The sequence below is a fragment of the Panicum hallii genome, chromosome 9, assembly GCF_002211085.1.
Source record: "Panicum hallii strain FIL2 chromosome 9, PHallii_v3.1, whole genome shotgun sequence".
Lineage (NCBI taxonomy): Eukaryota > Viridiplantae > Streptophyta > Magnoliopsida > Poales > Poaceae > Panicum > Panicum hallii.
This window is the reverse complement of record NC_038050.1, coordinates 2847337-2866530: the sequence shown is the minus strand read 5'-3', so window position 1 is coordinate 2866530 and position 19194 is coordinate 2847337. Positions and strand designations below refer to the sequence as shown.

Here is a 19194-nt window from a genome sequence, read left to right as displayed (position 1 = left end):
AGTTGGTTTAGAGAAGTTTAAATTAGGAGTCATTTTTGACATATAGTTACCACCCCGGAGTCATTTTTCAAATTACATGGATGCATGGCTGTCTCCCTCACGCTAGCATGCGCACATGCAGGTGCTAACTGCTACCTCACCTCAATTCGCAAGCGTGATTGCAGGCAAGATGCAAGGAGCGATCCAAACATACGGTGCTGGCCTCACCCAACGCCAACGACGCCCGTAATTTTGCTTGCTCATCTTCTGGTAATGGCCTTACTATGGCAATGGCTGCCGGATCTGGAGACGTCAACCAGCGGGGATCCATGGCATGAGAAAAAGATGCTGCTGCCTTAGCTCGGCCTCCGCGGCCAAGGCGACAAGAAACCTAGTAGCTACGATGATAAGATTTACAGGATCTTGGACTCCATAGACTCCATGGTCATGGCAGAAGAGAGATTTAATGTGCATGTGCTATCTGGTCAAAGATTAGATCCAACTAACTAACAACAAAAATCAGCCTCATATTGAACGTGCAGCTCATTTTTACTGCTTGCGGGATGGATTTGTTGACGAATTACAGTCACAAGACCTCCCTGGAGTTCCAGGAACCTTGCTGCTTCGATTTTTACCGTTGCGGCACAAAACAAGTGGATTTTACTACCGTGGAGGCTTGCCAGACCTCCGGCTGCAACCGCCGCCAGAGCGCTGAATATTATTCAGCTCGCAGCTACAGTATTTGCCATGTATTTGCCTAACGACGACCAAGAGGAAAGGCAGCTACAGTAGTGCTTCCATTCAGTTTACTGACCACTAGGCTTTATTACGTCATAACTTACTTGCTATCCGCCTGGGGCCCTATACTAGTCTTCATGGCAATGCCGTTCTTCATGCTCCTGGCGTAATCCTCCAGCCGTTTCAGTCCTTCTTGGGGAGATACTCCTTCGCCTAACTGTCTCACCATTGCACTGCCAATGATCACCCCATCTGCACCCCACTCCGCAATCTGTCCAGCGGAAAAGGCGAGTCAAATTCTGCGACGAAATTATTCTCATTTCTTACTGATGGTGACGGTTACTTTTCTTTACCTGCTTTACATGCTCAGGTTTCGATATGCCAAATCCAACAGCCACAGGCTTGTCAGTGACCTGCAACGAACAAAACATGTTCAGAGCGAGGTTGGCAGTGTTGGCCAAAATAAAAAAGGGGCAGACTTTACATATTTCCTTTTGCAATATATGTATACCTGTTTAACCTCTTGAATGAGAGATTCGACACGTGTGCTCACGTTTGCGCGGGGACCTGTAACGCCATTGACGCTCACCTGTGACGATTATTGAATAGGACGAGGAAATGTTAATTATCAGCAAATGCAGGCACATGATCGAGCTAAACTTTCAGGAAACAAGTGTGGTTTTAGACGGGCATGCACTTACAAGGTAGATAAAACCTTCTGAAGCTCTTGTGATTTCCTTCATCCTCTCTTCCGGTGTAGCTGGTGCTGTGAGCAGCACCTGCATGCATGCAACCATTGTTCAGATCAGACAACAAAAGCTTCCTTGGTCTCAGTCTCAGCATCGCGATGGCAAGAAGGAATAGGAATGAAAAATCGATGAATGGCGAATGGACCTACCAGCTCGAGGTTGTTCTTCATGGCTTCACTCCTGAGGGCACACGTGGCGGCATAAGGGAGGTCGGGGACTATCAGACCGTGTACACCGGCTTCTTTGGCGGCGGCGGCGAAGTCGGCCAGCCCCCACCGGACGACGGGCTTGAAGTAGGAGAAGAGCACCACCGGGCACGACAGCTCCGGCGTCACCTCCTTGAGCATCGCCAGCACGCCGTCCGGCGTCGTGCCGCTCGCCAGCGCCCGCGCCGTCGATGCCTGGAGAGATCATGTGCGCGAGGCGTCAGACAAAGCTCTAGCGCGCGCATGTGCGGGGGTGGGATACTGGGATCGCGTCGCCTGCTAGCTAGTTGTGCCTTGTGCGTGCCTGGATGACGGGCCCGTCGGCGTAGGGGTCGGAGCATGGCACGCCGAGCTCGATGACGTCGACGCCGCAGGCGTCCAGGAGCCGCAGCGCCTCCGCCGTCGTCGCCAGGTCGGGGTCGCCGGCGGTGATGTACGGGATGAACGCCGTCTGCGACCACGCACACAGCACACCAAAGCTCATTAAGAATCCGTACACGCAAGCCGAGGCTACAAATCTATGTATGGCAGGAGTAGACAGTTAGACACTGCACCTTGCCCTGCGCCTTGAGCCTGGACATGGTCTGCGACACCGAAAGGCATCGCTTGCCCGCTGGCCTGGCCGGCGCCGGGGCAGGCGGAGCCGCCGCGGCGACCGCCCTGACGACCGCCGGAGCCTTCCTCCGCCCCGACGACATTTTCGCCGCCGCCGCCCGCCTCGAGAGCGACGACGACGACTGATAAACCGCCGGCGAAAAGGTGGAGTGGGAGGTAGATGCAGGCTTGATCGCGAAAGCCATGTCGCTAGCTACGAGTTTGGTGGCACGGGACGCTTGATCGATCGATGGGTTGATATGAAGCCTATCCACTCGTGTGTGGGGAGCAGCCGATCGAGCAGGAGAAGATCACCGTGGCTTGCTGCTGGTGGCTAGTAGCGGTGGTGCTGTGCTGTGCTTGTTTCTTGAACGCTGGAAAGCTCGGGGCTTCGTGGTGGTGGGAGAGGATGAGATGCTTGTGCCCACGTTTATATAGCCGCAGCCAGCAGGTGCCAGTCGTCGGCGACGCGGCGGCGGCAAGGATGTGCCGCCGTGCACGTAATGGGGCGCGCGTCGATTGGGATGATGTGCTATATATCATGTATGCATTCATCGGTCGAGCATATGATATTCGCGTGCAGAAAACTTGTGTGGTTTGCTGGTCGCATGTTTCTGTCCGGGTGCATATTTCGATGACTCGTTTGAAAATTGCTCCGATTACACTCTTTATGACGAAATTTAGGTAATTTCAATAGAAGTCCTGACTCAGCTCGGCTCATTAGTCATTAGTCTCGGTCGAAAGATAGGTCTTCAAATAATAGAGAAGATATAAGAAATAAACGCCATATAATTTTTTTCGAAAAGGAAAAAATCGAAAAGAAATTAAATGGTCCCATTTTATTGAAACCGGAGCTCGGAGAAAAGGAAAGAAATGGTGATATCCTTTGTAGGGGAGACGCCATTTTTTCCCTTCCCAGAAATACGGGGGAATGCTATTTCTCTAGCAATGGAAACAGATACTCTTCGACGACCATTTGATATGCTCATCCACAACGATGGCTACGAAGCAGTACGCACAACTTGTTCACCTTGACGTACACTTCCAAATATAATGGATCAGTAAACTTATCTTTCTTTCGCATTCGGCCGAGAGATGTGCAAACATCTTGCAAACATCTGAGCTGTAATACACGGGTCTATTGACTTGACTACTTCCCCGACGAGATGAAAAAAGTCACTTTCATACAAGGTCAGTCTTAATGAAGTTTCATAGAGAATTTCATAGCATTAAATTTTATGCCACATCATCAATAATTTGATACGGTAAGAAGAGAGAAGGAGGGAGTTTCATCAGATGTGAGTGGAGTTTCATCCTCGTAACACTCAGCAGAGTGAGTCGCATTTATTTACTTCTCAGTCTTGATAATAATGCTATAAAACTGTGCACTGGTACTGGCACGAGACTAGCCTAACTGGGTCGGCCCCGGCCGGAATTGAATGAAATTACCACACGTTTGTTTCTAGTACGAGTTGAAAAGGATTAATGGATCGATATCAATCGTAGACTATTACATACTTCCTCCTGTCACAAATAAGCTAACGTTTTTTATTTATCTGAAATCGACCATTCAAAACTAGCTGAGCAACGATACGAGATCAGCTCGTCGTCAGCAACAACAAGCACATGCATGATGCCCAAACGATAAGATGAGTGGCGGCGACCGGCGACCGGAAGCTGATGACTACCACCTAGGGGGAGAGATTGATCAGAACACGTCTTAGTGTAGGGAGAACCTGTTGTAGTAATGTTTTTGCTGATGCTACCGCTCATTACATCATTTGTGTCTGCTATACATGCTAGTTCAATTGCATATCCCTCACGGCGTAAACTTTGAAGGATTCATGTGAATATTCGAGGATTATTCAGCCGGTAAGAGGGCGAGAAAAAACTAGTGGTTTTAATTTGCCAAGTAAAAGTTGGCATTTCAAGTCGGCGTTCAAACTTCCCAGCTCATTTTAAAATTGCTAATGAGTATACAATTCATGTTGCTGACTACAACTTTAAAATTTCAGTGACATTATCTACGTGTACTCCATTTTGTACACGTAAGATGACTGTCAGGCTGTCGTGAGTGTCCTAATTCTCGAGGAGGCTGCCAACTGCGAGCGATGATACCGACCATGGTTTGGCAATTACTGCGGGGTTAAAGACGGCCAGAATAGCTTTTGACGCTAGGCGACAATGGCAGAAATGTATTCCGCGTGTTTTTAAACGAGTTTCCTGCTCGCTGGTGCATCAGTGCTGGCCAATTCGAGCCCGACTTTGAAGAGTTGTCGCCGTCGCGGCGGGATCGCGGTCGATTAATCACGGGGAGTCGGGGACCCTGGGCCTTGGGCTCTGTATCTCGGACCAAAAAAGTTCTTCGCATTAACATTGGCAGCCCATTAGGCTCATGATCCCGTGTTCCTTAAGCAACATCCGACCATGTCGCCGGCAACAGAGAAGTTTTTTTTTCTTGGTGGTCGGATTGGAATAACTTCAGAAACAGTTTTTCTGATGATTCAGTTTTTCATCAATTTTTCTGATGGATCAGTTTTTCTGATGAAGTTAAAGTTATTTTGAAAAATATTTGGCGGAATAGCTTACTTCAAGGTTAAAGCTACGTTTTGTGACTCCACCCTAACAGTAGAAGCTAAAATAAGCTCATGGACGGCTTCACGCACGAAGCCGATCAAAAATACTCGTTTAGTACAGCTTCAAGTGAAGCTCCTCGCAAAGCTCTTCGAAAAGCTACGCCAAAGGGCTAAATACTCGCGCCCACACTCTCTTTTTTTTCTTGGTGGGCACGCGAGGGTTTACACGGTGGAAAGAGAGGCATATTACTCATAAACACGTACGCGTACGTGTAACCGAACGTCACTAAATCTGCGATGAGAGCAGCGGGATATTAAACGTTGGACGCATCATGCGCATGTATGTACGCACGAACCACTCCGATTTAATCATTTGCCTTCGCTTCCGCGTTAACATGCTATCGCTCCTTTGGATTGGTAGGTAGACACCGACAGTTTTGTTTGGCTTTAATTAGTCTGCCAAATTTTTTCATCACTTGTTTATGAAACCTAGACAAATTATAACAATGCTACCACAAAACTACTATTAAGAAGAATATACTTGTATTAATTACGCTTCCAAATCTTCAAACTCCATGTAGCCATGTAGGCCATCACTTATTTTTGAATGGAGAGAGTAGATGCTGCACTAACCGGCTAAGAAACAATGAAAATATAGTCATACCTAATCATTCCTTACAAAATAATATTTCTTGTAAAATTAGCTCTCGCTCTAACACTTAAAACCCTATATTGTTGGGTTCAATGTACCAATGCTTGCTACTAGAAAACACAGATATCAAGGAAGAAAAGTTCATGCACATTTTTTTTCTCTGGCCGACACGTTAATGCTTATTGTAACAATAAGCTTAGTTTAAGAAAATGGGATGGTCACGAGAACCACGATGACAGTGACACATCTCATATTGGGCCTCCATTCTTACCCTGGATCGTACCACAGTTGTCTTTTTTTGCTGACTGGATCAGTTTCTGCTAAACGAAGCCCATCGTCACAAATAGACATCATCCTACCTCGCTCGGCCTTGGACTCGCACTTTCAGCACACATATGGCTCAGGCCCATCTCGCTAGGAGCCTATGACACGACCGGGAGAGAGTGAATAAAAGGCGAGGGAGCGACCCACCCACCACCACTCCTCGATCCCCACTTCACTCGCCGACGACCAAGCGGCCTCCGTTTCGGGTCGTCGTCGGCAGCCGGAGAGCGAGGCCGGGCAACCAATTGTACCGTCGCCAGCGGGCGCAGTGGGCCCGTCGTCGGGACATGGCCGGGCAGCCGCCGCAGGGCCCGGAGGACGACTTCCTCGACCAGTTCTTCTCCATGGCCGGCGGCTCCTACTCCGCCACGGCCGCGGGGGGCGGCCGCGCCGCGGGGGACCAGCCCTTCTCCCTCGCGCTCAGCCTAGACGCAGCGGCCGCCGAGGCTTCCGGGAGCGGGAAGCACGAGGAGGGCGGCAAGGCGGTGAGAGCCCCTCCCTCGTCGGTACTCAGTCATCTCCGCTTTCCCCTTTTGTGGCTTTCGCCTTTGCACCAACCAAACTAGCGCGTGTGCGCTGTGTGCTAAGCTTCTCGCTCGCCTCTGCAGGATCGGGAGGCGGTGCAGCTCCCCGGGCTTTTCCCGCCGGTATTCGGCGGTGGTGTGCAGCCGCCCCACCTCCGCCCCAGCCCGCCTACCCAGGTACTATGCACGCTGCAGCGGAGGTGTGGAAATCATGCGTGTTTTCATGGCTAATTGGTGATTTTTCCCCCGCCTAACCATGCCATTGTTTTTGTTTTGTTTTCTGGTTGGGTTTTAGGTGTTCCACGCGCAGCAGCCGAAGCAAGGCGGGGCTGTCGGGCCTCAGCCGCCGGCACCAAGGCCGAAGGTGCGGGCGCGGCGTGGGCAGGCAACTGATCCCCACAGCATCGCAGAGAGGGTACTGAAACGATCTCTAAAGTCAAATCGTGTGGCTGGGTCTTCGGTTCCAGAATTATTTTGTTAGTGCGATCTGTATAAGGCATAACCTGACATTGGTAAGGGGATGAAGGGTTAGATTTCGGTTTAGTGTTTCTCATGGTTTAGAATTGGGTTGCCGAGTGCTTACTCCTAGGCAGTGGTTGTTCAAAGTGCGCAGGCAATCATTTGTCCCATGTGCCACTTTGAACTTTGTGATTGAGTAATCAGCTCTGAATTGTCCCATGTCCTGTTTTGTGTGCTCTGCATTTTCTTTCGGTGCAAGCAATCAGTATCACATGTTTAAAGAGAGCTGTTGTGTTCGCTAGATTATGGGCTGCGGTTTGGCAGGGGCATGTGGTCTTTTTTCCTGAAGCCTCGCAACTGCTATGGCATTGTATTGTATTATAAGTTGGATGATTCATATGTCATGGTGCAGTTGTGTAGCATATGCTTCTTCTTCAAGGTAGCCTGCTTGCTTTGAACTTCAGTAATAACATGCTTCTATTATCAGGAGAATTATGCCTGCTGGTTGTGCTTATACTTATGGATGTCCATCTACTTTAAGCTATGCGTCCTTTTCACTTTTCACTCGTTTTCATTTTACAGTACTCTATCTGCTCATTCAGCAGTATATTGAACCATGCTTGTTCTATGCAGCTACGAAGAGAGAGAATAGCAGAAAGGATGAGGGCCCTACAGGAACTGGTGCCCAATACAAACAAGGTAATATTGTTATCATACTCGTAGGTGTTATTATAATAGTGAAGACCCTATGGTTCTATGGTTCACATGCCTGCCCTTCACAGAATTTCAGCAAGTGGTCTAGGCTCATGATGTGCTGACAATATTTTACTACCATTGTGCTTCGTGTCGTTTTGACAATTAAGTCTCGCGCTTTTGAAGAACATGTTGTTATCTCACTGGTACTATGCTAGATGAGCGTAGTATGCCTTTTATTGAGATAAGCAAGCATGTATCCTCAGGATTATGTAAATATTTGGGACAACACTTGATTTTGAATTCCCAGATCCAGAGTTTCTTTCACCTAGTAATATGAAAAGATGTCACAGACAATTCTGATGTTATGTTTCATTTTAAACTATGCAGACAGATAGGGCAGCTATGCTAGATGAGATCCTCGATTATGTGAAGTTTCTGAGGCTTCAAGTCAAGGTGCAACTCATTATGCTAATATATTTGAGGCGCTAAACACCAATTGTGTTATTTGTTTGATGGAACCTTGTATTCTGTAATGTTAGGTACTAAGCATGAGCAGGCTGGGCGGTGCTGGTGCTGTTGCGCAACTGGTTGCTGATATCCCTCTTTCAGTTAAGGTAAATTGTGATTTGTGACTAATGCAGGATTATGGAGTATTGCCTTCTGATAACTTCACTTTACTGCCATGTGCATAGATTATTATGGGATTGTCAGCACAAGTTGCTCTTGATTTTTTGTTCTGCTGTATCAAAATCAAGGCATCATCAGATGACCATAATTATGACAAAAGTGTTGCTCTTTTGTGCGATTTTGTAAATCTTAGTTACAACTTTTAACCCTTCATCATTTCCACTTGCTTGTCTATTTTTTCAGTTTGTGAATTGATGATTGTTCAGCTGATTGGGAATACATTATACATAGCCTTGTTCGGCAGCTCAGTGTTCAAATTCAAAACGTTTATGATCTTAATTTTCGTACTGACGCTTAATAATTATTAGATTTGCAACTAAAATTAGGTTAGGTTCAAATATGTTAGGTATCTTGTTATCAGGATACTACATACATTTGTTTTTTTTCTTACGAGGACAATTCCAGTTCCAATTCAAAATGGCTTAGTAAATTTGTCATTGACATATATATTTCTATTGTTGAAGTTTCTCTCTTGCTCTTTTCTAGGCAATGGTGTTAAAAGTGGAGTCCATTCATCATCCTGTATTAATCATGCTTTTTATACATTTTACGATTTTTTAATGTTACTGGAAACTATTTCTACTCTTGCTTTCAGTGACAACCACTGTAGGCCTACCAGTTTAAACCAATGAATCATTTCATCTTTACTATACAACAGCTAGACGAAGCATATCAGCCATACTTTCTTGATTTGCTATCACTATCTCTGTGTCGTCTGGTTTTTCTTATCAGTATGCTTCATCATAGATTTGTAGGCATATGCCCTGCTTCAAAGCTCGATTTCTGCACCTCGCATATCCTCAGATTGCTATTAATATAATGAGATTCCTTTCTTTCTCGAATGATCATGTCATGAATTGAAAAACAAACTTGAGTGTCGTTTTCCATCTCTATATTTTCGTATCTGTTGGTTATTGAATTGGATCTTGCTTTGATTTCGTTAGGGGGAAGCAAGTGATAGTGGGAGCAAACAGCAGATTTGGGAAAAGTGGTCAACGGATGGCACAGAAAGACAGGTCGCAAAGCTGATGGAAGAAGACATTGGGGCAGCGATGCAATTTCTCCAGTCCAAAGCACTCTGCATGATGCCAATCTCGCTTGCCATGGCAATCTATGACACACAACATTCTCAGGATGACCAACCAGTGAAGCCAGAACCCAACACCCCTTCCTAGTACAGTAGCAGCAACATAGCATGCATCCTTACAACTACTAGCAGGCGTCAATCTATCAAAGTGAAAGATAAACTGCTGGTTTAGATTCACTAACAAGGAGGCAAGAAAAGACCTAAAAGATCCTCTCCACTTGAGGTTGTACCAATGGTATATGATATCACCTTCCCTTTCCAATCTTTTTTTCAAAGGTGCTTTAATTGCAAGGATATGGTAAGCAATAACCTGCTCATGCTCCTACATCTTTCAATGCCCCCTATGAGTGTGAGTGATGGAGAGAGCTACTAAAGAGTCTGGCATGCTCTCATAATGTTTCTTTCCGGGTCTGTAGTGCACTAGCCATACACTTTGTGGTGGGGACTGCTTTTTCGGTAGTGGGTGTATGGACTAATCAAAAGGGATTGATGTATGAGTGTGTCTGCTGCCTGCACAAATGGTTGACAAAATTTGAATACAAGATGAAATGGAAGATGGTGTTGATAGTGATGTCCATTCTTCTCCATTTTTTCAAAGTGGAGGGCCGAGGCTTTGGTCAATGGAGGCTGAGCATGCATTTTGGCGTGCTAGTGGGTCTGCTATCTACATGCGATACTTTTATTTCTATCGATGCACACTCTTGATAAGAACATTCATATAAAGTTGGGATGAGATTAATCCTTAAAAGTATTGGCATCCTCTGTCATGAGTTATCTTCTGCAGTGTTATTGTTTCGCATACTAATTTGTGGACAGCAGCTGTTTTGCACTGCTCACTGCCAGTAACGGCATGTTTACTTAGTTTGTGGACGGGCGGACCTACGTACAGGTGAGTGGGGGGACAGGCCGTTGCTCAAAATTTTGATGCTAAAGGAGACAACAAATTTCCACCATGTTTAAAGTTTGATAATCTACTTTCTCTTAAGGTGTGCCCCCGCTCAAGATTTACTCTAGGTGTGGACTTTGATGGTTTGTGTCATGATACTGTAAATAGTTCACTGACTTGTGTGTTTTCTTCTTGTCAATTATTCATGTGCTCTATTAATGACTACGTGTCCCTCAGATTTTTCCATGAAGCACTTTATCCTTAGATGCTTCTTTTTGAAGTTAGGTTGTTTGGTGGAATTGCCTCTGCAATCTGGGGGCGTTTTGGGCTGCCAAACTTTTATGTTTACTGGTTTGAAGTGTTTGTTTTCAAGAAAGAGTGTTGCCCTCATGTCCGCTTGAGGTGCTGTATTTTCCTGCCCTTGTTTGATCTGTGTTTCTGTTTGATCGGTGTTGTTAAAAACTGTTTCTAGTTAGTTCTTTTCTTCTCCCAAATGGTGTGTTATACTAGAATCCTGGAGTTATGCTAGAATCGTTTCCCGCAACTTATTTTGTGTTTATCTGTTGTGACATAAGCACAGTCAGTAGTACCAAAGTATCACATTTTGTCTGCCCAAGATAGTGTGAAACGAACTTATGTTGAAATAGCTTCACACACACATAAAATACCTGTTATGGTGGTTGGTAACAGTTGTACATTTCTTTGGTTCCTTTGTGTGTGCGAAACCTGATACTGTTACATATCAACACAGCTTAAAATGTCCCTGGAGCTGATGTTGCTTTGTAATATCGTGTTCTTTTTAGCGTTAGCGAATGAGCGATCAGACTGTTTCACACGTAATGCTGTCCGATTGTGCCTCTGTTTCCTCGCATCATTTTGGCAGAAGGGATGTTTCCATGTTGAGCTCTGAAACTGCTGAACCCGTTGCTGATCGGGAACTGCAAGGTAGGGGTGGGAAATTGGGGCTGATCATGCCAAATCAAATGTTTGCTAGCCTGTTTCTCTGATGCGTCGTGGGTGGCAAAAGGACGGAATAGATGTGGTGTGGTGTAAGGTGTTCATGCAGTCGCTTTGATGAGGTTGCCGGTGAGTTTCTGAATTATGACCTTCGCCAAGATGGATGAGTGCAAAATTAGGGAGGTTCGTGAGCTCCGAAAATATAGGCAAAATAGCCAATTTCGTTCCTGAACTATCACGCTTGGCTCAATTTCGCCCCTCGACTATGAAAACGTCCAATTCATCCATTCGCTGATGTGGCTCGCCATGCTGCTTGTCTCGTCACCTGCCTAATCAACTAGGGCTTCAATTCAGTTGAATAGACCATTTTATCCTATTTTCTTTTCACTTTAGAGTAGCACCACTTTTCTCCTCCTCCTCCTCCTCATGGCGGCTGCACAGGAGCAGTAGCTCCGCGTCCCAACCAGCAGCCCGCCAGCCACCCAGATAGTGCTATATTAGTTCTGTAGAGCAGCCCTGCCTGATCTCTGACATTTTATTGTCATAAATAAAATTATGATCTGATATGGCGATTTTCAAGTCAGATACCAGGCTGCCATTTGGCTAGCAAAGTACGCTCAGGCCGTCGAGTACTCAAAGTTAGTTGTTTGACTATGCATTAAGCTAAAGCGATGTAATTCTGGAACCAATGTGCATGTTGCTCTAGATCATAAAAAAATAACCATATATTTTAAAAAATACACATAAGTTTGGATGCATGTCGTAGGGGCCGACCTAGGTGGCCGGCGAGCTGCCTGGTTGGGGCTGCCCAGCCAGCGCTCCTGTGCAGCCGCTATGGGAGGAGGAGAAAAGATGTGGTGCTACTTTAATGTGAAAGGAAAATGGTGGAAAAATGCTGTATTTAATTGAATAGAAGCTCTAGCTGACTGGACAGGTGACGAGGTAAGCTAGCGTAGTGAGTCACGTCAGCGAAAGGATGAAATTGAGCCGGTTTGGATAGTTGGAGAATCGATTTGAATTTTTTTCATAGTTGAGCCAAGCTGCTGAAAATGGACCGCGAGTGAGAGGGAACCGGATCCTCTGAGAGACCATGGCTCCCTGGGTAGCCCTAGCCGACAGGCTAGCGGGGTCCATCCTTCGTTCTGGGTTTCCATGGGGGCCCAGTTCGGCCCAACAGAATCGCGGCGCGCTGAAGAAGCTGAACATCCCGAGGCCACGACCGCGTCGAGAGCATCGCCCTCTGCCGTCGAACCTCCTCGCCGTGCACAGCACCGGCGTCTGTCCTGTCCGCCGGCCAGCCGCCCACCCCACCGCCTCCGCGCCTATCGCCTCCCGCATCCCGCCTCCCCGCCACGCCACGGGAAGCCCGGGCAACGCCGACCCGATCGCCGCCTTCCTGGCAGCCAGCGCGCCGCCCCGTGAGCCCACCCGACGGGGCCTCGCATTCTTCACGGACCTCGCGCTCGCCACGGTGCTCGGCGGGCGGAGAGGCGTCCGTCGTGCTGCTCCGAGCGAAGGGGCCACGATCTCTAGGACGGTCCCGGGTGCGCGCTCCGGCAGCACCTCAGGTGAGTTGCTTCCTGCTGGCTGTAGTGGGTTTCTTCGATTTTTCCCTCACATTTGACTCTCCGGCTACATCTGAATTTCAGGGATTGATAGACAATTGATTGTGTCCCACCTAGGTGCATTGGATCTAGGTCAATTCTATTTTGTTTAGAACTGAAACTGCTGTTGATGCGATAGGAAAGCATATAATTTGCTTTAGTGCCTGTAATCCAATATCCGAATGAGGGTCGTTTAACATAACTTCTGATTGTATTGTGATGCAATATTACAGTTGCTGGCTAGGAAGTACACTAGGACAGATTACTTTGTCTCGGAGATGTCTGATGGGGATTCATCTGATTTCACCTTCTACAAGGTATGCCTACTGCTTTGTTTGTTTTTTATGCTTCATCCTTCCTTATATTAGTTTTTCCTGATCCCAAGATTCTCGTGCTTAATTAAACCTGATTTGTTAGAGGTGATAAAGTATTGTGAACATATGGGCACCACCACTTAGTTATTGTTGGATTAACAAATGAATTGTGATTATATTGGTCAGTTTTGCTTTTGTTTTGCTTGCTTCCGGTTTACTTCCGATATGGCTTAACTTTTGTGCTATATCTGTCCTCTAGTTTAGTTCTGCAGAAAATAGTGGACAATTAGGATCTTCTACAGCCATTCCTGTGCCAAGCATTGAAAAGAAGAATGGCATGGAAACTAATGATTCACATAAAGATAGAAGGGCTGATAGCAGCATCAGTGCGTCGACACAAGACTATAACATGAAAGAGCCAGTTACACAAACAAGTAGTGAAGAAGAATCAAATGTTCCATCTCAGGGAGAATCTTCATCGAAGAAACCTGTAGCGCGAGCAAAGGTTCCTTTCGAGAAGGGCTATAGCCAAATGAATTGGCTAAAGCTGACACGTACGCATCCTGATCTAGCTGGTAAGCTGTACAGAATGTGTTGGTACTCTTTGATACTTTGATCATCTTTGGTACTTTGGCACATTTTGTTATTAGTGTTTTGGCTTGACACTGCTGCATAATTAATGCCTGTTGTGGGGTCTAGGAATGACAGTCAAGGGGGTTGTTGCCTAAACTCATGTCTTTTTACTTCAAATCAAGTTAATGTGCTATATTTTTCTAGTGTGTACTTCTGTCTGAGAGAGGTCCTTAGATGTTCCATCAGTATAGAAGATACCATAGCCAGGTTTAGAGATTTAATGTTTACCTTGTTGGTTGGGATCTATTCATTTATTTCTTTGATTACCTTTTCCTGGAGAAATTGCCTTTTTCTAATTGAACATTTGTATGATGCAGCCTTCATCCTTGGTATATGTTGCATCAGTTAGACTCTTCTGAACCTGAATTGGATAGCTGATGGCTCTACTGGAAAACTAGCTAAGCCTGATGCCACTGGGTTCAAAGGTTCTGAGGCTGTCATTGCGCTCAAGGCACAGTGATATGTCTCCTAGTGATCACATAATTCATGAAAAAGCCAATGAGATTATTTTTATTTTGTAATTTTACTAGCGGGCATATTAATCATGAAACCTACATGTATTATCGCCCAGTGATTTTCTGAGACAAGTTGGTACTTGAATATCTTCCCTGCGTAAACGATAAAATGTTTACTCACAGGGTAAAATTATAAACAGGGTAATGTTAGGCAGCTAGACTACGTCCATCATGTAAAAGCTTTTAAAGGTTAGCTCATGATTTTTAATCGTGTAGATCGCTGAGTATCAGTGAGGTTGATCAGAATTTTATGCTCACATTGTAGCTTATTTCCTTGTTTTCCTTCCCTGCTAGCGTTTTCCCCTCAATTGATTATAGTGGTAATTGATGAAACAATTTTGTTTTCTTTTCTATTATAGGGCTTAAGGGGCACTCAAACCGAAGGTTAATTTCTTTGGAAGAAGTTAAGCAGCATAAAACTGGAGACTGTATTTGGACAGTTCTTAAAGGTCGTGTATACAATATTGCTCCATACATGAAATTTCACCCTGGAGGTAATCATTTTAAGTCCATATAGAGTTGTTCTATTACAGTTTCAGAATCACCAACCTCCCTTTACATACTTTTCTGTTGGTCCTTCATAGTGCTGTGGATGATGTGTTTTTTCTAACCTGCAGCATATTTTGATCATGTTTGCAGGAGTTGATATGCTTATGAAAGCTGCTGGAAAGGACTCCGCTGCTATGTTCAGTATCCTTCTACTATTAGTTTTGTTACTGTCACTGAAAATATCTTGCTGCTTGTTGCTTGCTGTGGACTCATTCTGGAACAGTGTTCTTTTCATGCAAGTTGGTGAAACCTCATGGCATACTCATATGATCACTCGCGAGCTTTGACTGCTTTAGTTCAGTCATCTCTTAGTGATTGGTCTGTTAATTATTCTGATCGTTTAGTATCTAATTGTGATTGTTGTCTTGTTGATTGTGCATGTTCACATTATTCTTGATGAATCCTTGACTTTGCTATTGCATGTTCACATTATTCTTGATGAATCCTTGACTTTGCTATAGATAAATACCATGCTTGGGTAAATGCAGAGTTCCTTTTAGAGAAGTGCCTTGTCGGATTCGTTGATCCCAACGAGTAGATCTGCACAGTTCGGGCCAGAATGGCATTCTAGTATCATTTTTGTACTCTTGATCATCCTCTGGTGACTGGTGCTTATGTGCATTGGCCGATGAATTAAAGAATGTATATACTCTTGCTTCACGATGGGAATATGATGATTATTTTTTGTCTCAAAAACGAGAGTCAGAAATAAATTTGGTTACGTGTACAATTTCACTATCATTGGTCCTGGAGATGAGAGAAAATCCATCCATATAGTGTAACCATAATATACAAGGTAAACTACAACGCCTGATGGAGTATATGCATGGCACAGCAACAGCATTGTCAAATTGATGGCCAAACTTCATTCCCGTTGAATTCTATGTTAAGGTCGAATGCATATGTTCATAAAAAAAGGATTTAAATCCTTTTGAGCATTTGTGCAAATGTTATTACACTACTAAAACTTTTTTTGGCCATGTATTAAACTCCATCAAATAGAGTTTAGCCATGTATTAGAAATATTTATGCTTAAGCTATTATTATATCATTACAAATACCATCAGCCACGCTACACTAATTTGTTTTTTTGAGTGTGGCTACGCTACACTAATGAGTCCCTCAGTCTCCTGTCCCTGCTCCATTTACTTATTTTGGGTGCATTAAATATGCAGGCAGGCCCAACATTTCTGAGGTGGGCATTGGCATTTGGCAATTGCACTTTTGTGGCGAAACGCGCGAAAGCGCACGACCCACCCGGACACGGCCCAATCCAAGCCCCACCTCGCGCACACGCCACGCGAGCGAAACGCTCCTGGTCTCCTCCGTCTCCGCCTAGGGTTCCGGCGATGGCGCACGGCGGCTACCCACGCCGCGGCGCCGCCGTCCGCCGGCCCAAGTCCTCGGCCTCCGCCGGCGTAGCCGACCGCAAGCGGAAGCGAACCGCCTCCGCCAAGACCGCCTCGCTCAAGAACCAGATCCGCTCCACCGAGCGCTTCCTGCGCAAGGTACCCTCTCGCTGCTCGTTGCCCCATGGATGGGTTTTAGCTGTTGCGTGTGGAGCAGTAGGTGTTTGGCTGCGAGCCTCGGTTTTCTAGTTAACTGAGACATTTTGCCAACCGTAGAGTTGGACTTTAACTGAACATGGTAGTTTGGCTGCGATGATTAATTGCTCGATTGCTAGTTATTTTCACTGATTGCTAGGGTAGAGGCGTATTGATGTTTCGACTGAGGCCTCCCTTTGTTGCATTCAACTCAGTAGACTAGTTCATGGTGTAGCTGGATTACTGTTAGTTCAGGCAGCTTCTAAAGGTGCCATTCAGCATCAAATATTGATTGAAAAAACTAACATATGATATGTGCTGCTCAAGCTGATTGATCGAAAAAGGTTATGAAAGGTCTGCATTTGTTCTTGTCAAAGGAGTCTGCATTTGTTCCTGTCAGAGGAGAAGTGAGGGAGCGTAATTGAACTTGTTTTAGAAGAGTTTAAGGCATGACTATGCTCATGCCAAGGAGGTGCCTTGTCTGTTTCTTTTTTCATGGATCGAGATTCTTTCTTGTACTCCCAATTACGGCAATGAACCATAGAGCCTTTTTTGTCTAACCAATTACGGCAATTCCTTTTTTATGCTATGTGTTTTAATTTTCAGGACCTTCCTGATGACATTAGAATTGCTCAAGAGAAGAAACTTGAAGAACTGAAGAGGCAGCAAGAGCTTCAGAATCAACTGGCTGTTCAACGGACAGTTCAGTTGAGAGATAGGAAGATAAAATTCTTTGGTCTGTTATTACTCAGCTAATTTACTCCTATGCATATCTGGTGCCTTTTTTCTGCGTGTCTGTACTTACAATTTTCTTGATGTTGGTGTTCAAACTACAAAGAGAGGCGAAAGGTTGAGAGGATGATACGGCGCCTTGAGAAGCAGCAACGCTCAAATGGTGATGATGTTAGCAATAAGCTGTCAAAATTGCGAGAAGACCTTGAATATGTTAGAGTAAGCTTCCTACACTACTGCTCTGATGAACCTGCTTGTATCTTTCTCCCATTGTTTATCTGAACCTGCTTGAATTTTCAGCTAAAGCTTATATATATGCTTTCCTCGTGTGTAGTTTTTCCCAAAGAATGAGAAATATGTCTCTCTGTTTGCTGGAGGGAATACTTCAGATGCGGTTGAAGAGAGGAACAAGTGGCGTAAACAGATCAAAGAGAATCTCATGGCTGCTGCAGCGAATGGAAAAGATTTAGAAGGTGCATGTTTGTGTTACTACTTACTAGTTCTCTTGATGACCTTTGAAATTTGTACTGTCCATTTGACTGGATATCTAGTACATAAATTACTAAACTCTATTCTTGACCATTCAACAGAGACAGCAAGCGATGACGATGCCTTGGATGTGAGTGATGACGACTTCTTTATGTCTGGAAGTTCAAGTGATGAAGAGGCTGATGATGAGTGGACTGACAAAAGTGCTAAGTATGATTCACAAACCACAGCTCTTGGCCATTGCAGTTGCACCATGCTATCATGCTATCACTTATTTATATGAAATTCTAAATCTAATAAAATTAAATGAACTGTTCTTGTGTGAGCATTACTACTGCTGTGCTAATGTGTTCTTATTTCTTTATTACTTGGTGTGCTAATGTTACTAGTACTAACCTTCTGCAGGGAACCAGCTTCCAGTGCTTCAGGTAGGGCAGCATCTGGCATGTCAAGCGATGAAAAGAACCAGGTACTTTTGTAAGGGGCTGTTTTAATTTTCTTCTGAGTTCTGACAAGCTGGTGCAATTTGCATTTCCTTGTACTTAATCCCACCTATTCTGTTTTGTAGCGTCAGAGAGATGCCCGGGTTCTTATGCCACCACCTCGCTCATTAGCGCCAAATAGAGCCAGATCTGCAGATAAACGTGTGATATCCAGCTCAAGCAATACTTCAAACAGCACAAGCGGCGAATCATTTAAGAATAGAAGAGTACCAAATCATCCTGGAGATCATAACAGCAATCTGAGTTCAAATTCTGATGCTCATAAACCACGTCGCAAGAGGAGGCATAAGAAGAAAAAGAAGCTGGTATAAATTTGCATCTACACTGTAGATCTTTTTATGTATCTTTTTAATGAGGTCATATTTTACAAAACAGAAGATAAATTGGTTCTAAAACCTGGCATCCATCCTGTTTTTTTCCAACAGCACTATGAGGTTCTATCTCTGTTGTCCCTTGGATGCTTCTGTGAAATCTGCATTTTGTTATCATCGTATTTGTATGCCCAAATAATCATAGTCTAGCTGTTGTGTGTGAGCGCTCATAAGGCTTGGAAAAGGATTGTTCATGTATCACACAATTCACAAGTGGGGATATACACAAACATTAATTGTAATAAAATACCAATAGTTTGGACATTTTTTATAAGATCATAGGAAGGGAAATCTTGCCACATGATGTTTGTGTGGCTGGGTACCTATTTTTAGACAAGCTGATGATGGTATCTGCCCAGTTGGTTTTGCCTTGTACCATTTGTCTGCCATAAAGAACAGTTTGTGTGATTAAATATCTCTTGTACTTGATGTTATTAATCGATATATGCTATATATGCTGTCTCACGATGCTACTTCTGTACCTCAACAGGCATGAATATTCCCGAAGCGAGTGAATCGTGGGGGTGGAAACTGAGATTCCCAGCAATGTTTGACTTTGAGCCTGGTCAATTTGGAAAGGAAACAAACACAGAATGTGTGGTGTGCCTGAGCAAGTTGATGATTTTGTATGCTCTCCTGATGTAAAACGACTCTGCATCCATTTGTTCACGGATGTCACTTACAGTGCCTAGACCGTGGCAGTCTACCGATCACAGAATGCGTGTTGGGTTTCCTTGCGAAATTACGTTTTCCATGATCCCACATTAACTCATGGTACTGGAATGGTGGAACAGGGACAGCTCCATGGCTTCAGGACACCCTGTGT

At 44.9% G+C, this 19194-nt stretch overlaps 4 protein-coding genes across 9 annotated transcripts; 3 read left to right on the top strand and 1 right to left on the bottom strand.

The window, feature by feature from the left end:
• Positions 1–561: 561 nt before the first annotated feature.
• Positions 562–2472, bottom strand: LOC112876216 (indole-3-glycerol phosphate lyase, chloroplastic-like). The gene is made up of 7 exons (XM_025940273.1): positions 2227–2472; positions 1977–2123; positions 1616–1867; positions 1419–1496; positions 1229–1306; positions 1071–1130; positions 562–988 (listed from the first exon to the last, which is right to left on the bottom strand). The coding sequence occupies exons 1-7, from the start codon at positions 2470–2472 to the stop codon at positions 818–820; spliced, it is 1032 nt and encodes a 343-aa protein (XP_025796058.1). The 3' UTR covers positions 562–817.
• Positions 2473–5962: 3490 nt separating this feature from the next.
• Positions 5963–10022, top strand: LOC112874148 (transcription factor UNE12-like). 2 transcript variants are annotated; one of them, XM_025937324.1, is made up of 7 exons: positions 5963–6303; positions 6427–6519; positions 6638–6757; positions 7435–7500; positions 7885–7950; positions 8037–8111; positions 9129–10022. In XM_025937324.1, exons 1-7 carry the CDS (start codon positions 6106–6108, stop codon positions 9357–9359), a joined length of 849 nt encoding a protein of 282 aa, XP_025793109.1. In that variant the 5' UTR covers positions 5963–6105; the 3' UTR covers positions 9360–10022. The 2 variants fall into 2 exon arrangements, with proteins under 2 accessions (XP_025793109.1, XP_025793108.1); XM_025937323.1 differs by having other exon boundaries at positions 5963–6324.
• A 2004-nt stretch (positions 10023–12026) lies between these two features.
• Positions 12027–15409, top strand: LOC112874149 (cytochrome b5 domain-containing protein RLF-like). 5 transcript variants are annotated; one of them, XM_025937330.1, is made up of 7 exons: positions 12027–12682; positions 12764–12811; positions 12952–13035; positions 13297–13607; positions 14540–14674; positions 14820–14870; positions 15191–15409. In XM_025937330.1, the coding sequence occupies exons 3-7, from the start codon at positions 13004–13006 to the stop codon at positions 15265–15267; spliced, it is 606 nt and encodes a 201-aa protein (XP_025793115.1). In that variant the 5' UTR covers positions 12027–12682; positions 12764–12811; positions 12952–13003; the 3' UTR covers positions 15268–15409. The 5 variants fall into 5 exon arrangements, with proteins under 5 accessions (XP_025793115.1, XP_025793113.1, XP_025793114.1 ...); XM_025937328.1 differs by having other exon boundaries at positions 12028–12682; positions 13292–13607; XM_025937329.1 differs by lacking the exon at positions 12764–12811 and having other exon boundaries at positions 12028–12682.
• A 568-nt stretch (positions 15410–15977) lies between these two features.
• Positions 15978–19136, top strand: LOC112874147 (rRNA-processing protein EFG1-like). Its single transcript, XM_025937322.1, has 8 exons — positions 15978–16237; positions 16880–17009; positions 17112–17224; positions 17340–17478; positions 17596–17704; positions 17900–17963; positions 18063–18302; positions 18859–19136. Exons 1-8 carry the CDS (start codon positions 16079–16081, stop codon positions 18862–18864), a joined length of 960 nt encoding a protein of 319 aa, XP_025793107.1. The 5' UTR covers positions 15978–16078; the 3' UTR covers positions 18865–19136.
• Positions 19137–19194: the final 58 nt, after the last annotated feature.

Excerpts from the sequence above, each read along its gene's own strand:
- LOC112876216 (XM_025940273.1), bottom strand. The coding sequence starts at position 2,472 with ATGGCTTTCGCGATCAAGCCTGCATCTACCTCCCACTCCACCTTTTCG. Across the intron at positions 1,131-1,228 it reads TCATTCAAGAGGTTAAACAG|GTCACTGACAAGCCTGTGGC; the intron begins GTATACATATAT and ends TGTTCGTTGCAG. Across the intron at positions 989-1,070 it reads AACCTGAGCATGTAAAGCAG|ATTGCGGAGTGGGGTGCAGA; the intron begins GTAAAGAAAAGT and ends TCCGCTGGACAG.
- LOC112874148 (XM_025937323.1), top strand. The coding sequence starts at position 6,106 with ATGGCCGGGCAGCCGCCGCAGGGCCCGGAGGACGACTTCCTCGACCAG. Across the intron at positions 6,325-6,426 it reads TGAGAGCCCCTCCCTCGTCG|GATCGGGAGGCGGTGCAGCT; the intron begins GTACTCAGTCAT and ends TCGCCTCTGCAG. Across the intron at positions 6,520-6,637 it reads GCCCCAGCCCGCCTACCCAG|GTGTTCCACGCGCAGCAGCC; the intron begins GTACTATGCACG and ends GTTGGGTTTTAG.
- LOC112874149 (XM_025937326.1), top strand. The coding sequence starts at position 12,938 with ATGCAATATTACAGTTGCTGGCTAGGAAGTACACTAGGACAGATTACT. Across the intron at positions 13,608-14,539 it reads TACGCATCCTGATCTAGCTG|GGCTTAAGGGGCACTCAAAC; the intron begins GTAAGCTGTACA and ends TTTCTATTATAG. Across the intron at positions 14,871-15,190 it reads GGACTCCGCTGCTATGTTCA|ATAAATACCATGCTTGGGTA; the intron begins GTATCCTTCTAC and ends ACTTTGCTATAG.
- LOC112874147 (XM_025937322.1), top strand. The coding sequence starts at position 16,079 with ATGGCGCACGGCGGCTACCCACGCCGCGGCGCCGCCGTCCGCCGGCCC. Across the intron at positions 16,238-16,879 it reads CCGAGCGCTTCCTGCGCAAG|GACCTTCCTGATGACATTAG; the intron begins GTACCCTCTCGC and ends TTTAATTTTCAG. Across the intron at positions 17,010-17,111 it reads TAGGAAGATAAAATTCTTTG|AGAGGCGAAAGGTTGAGAGG; the intron begins GTCTGTTATTAC and ends CAAACTACAAAG.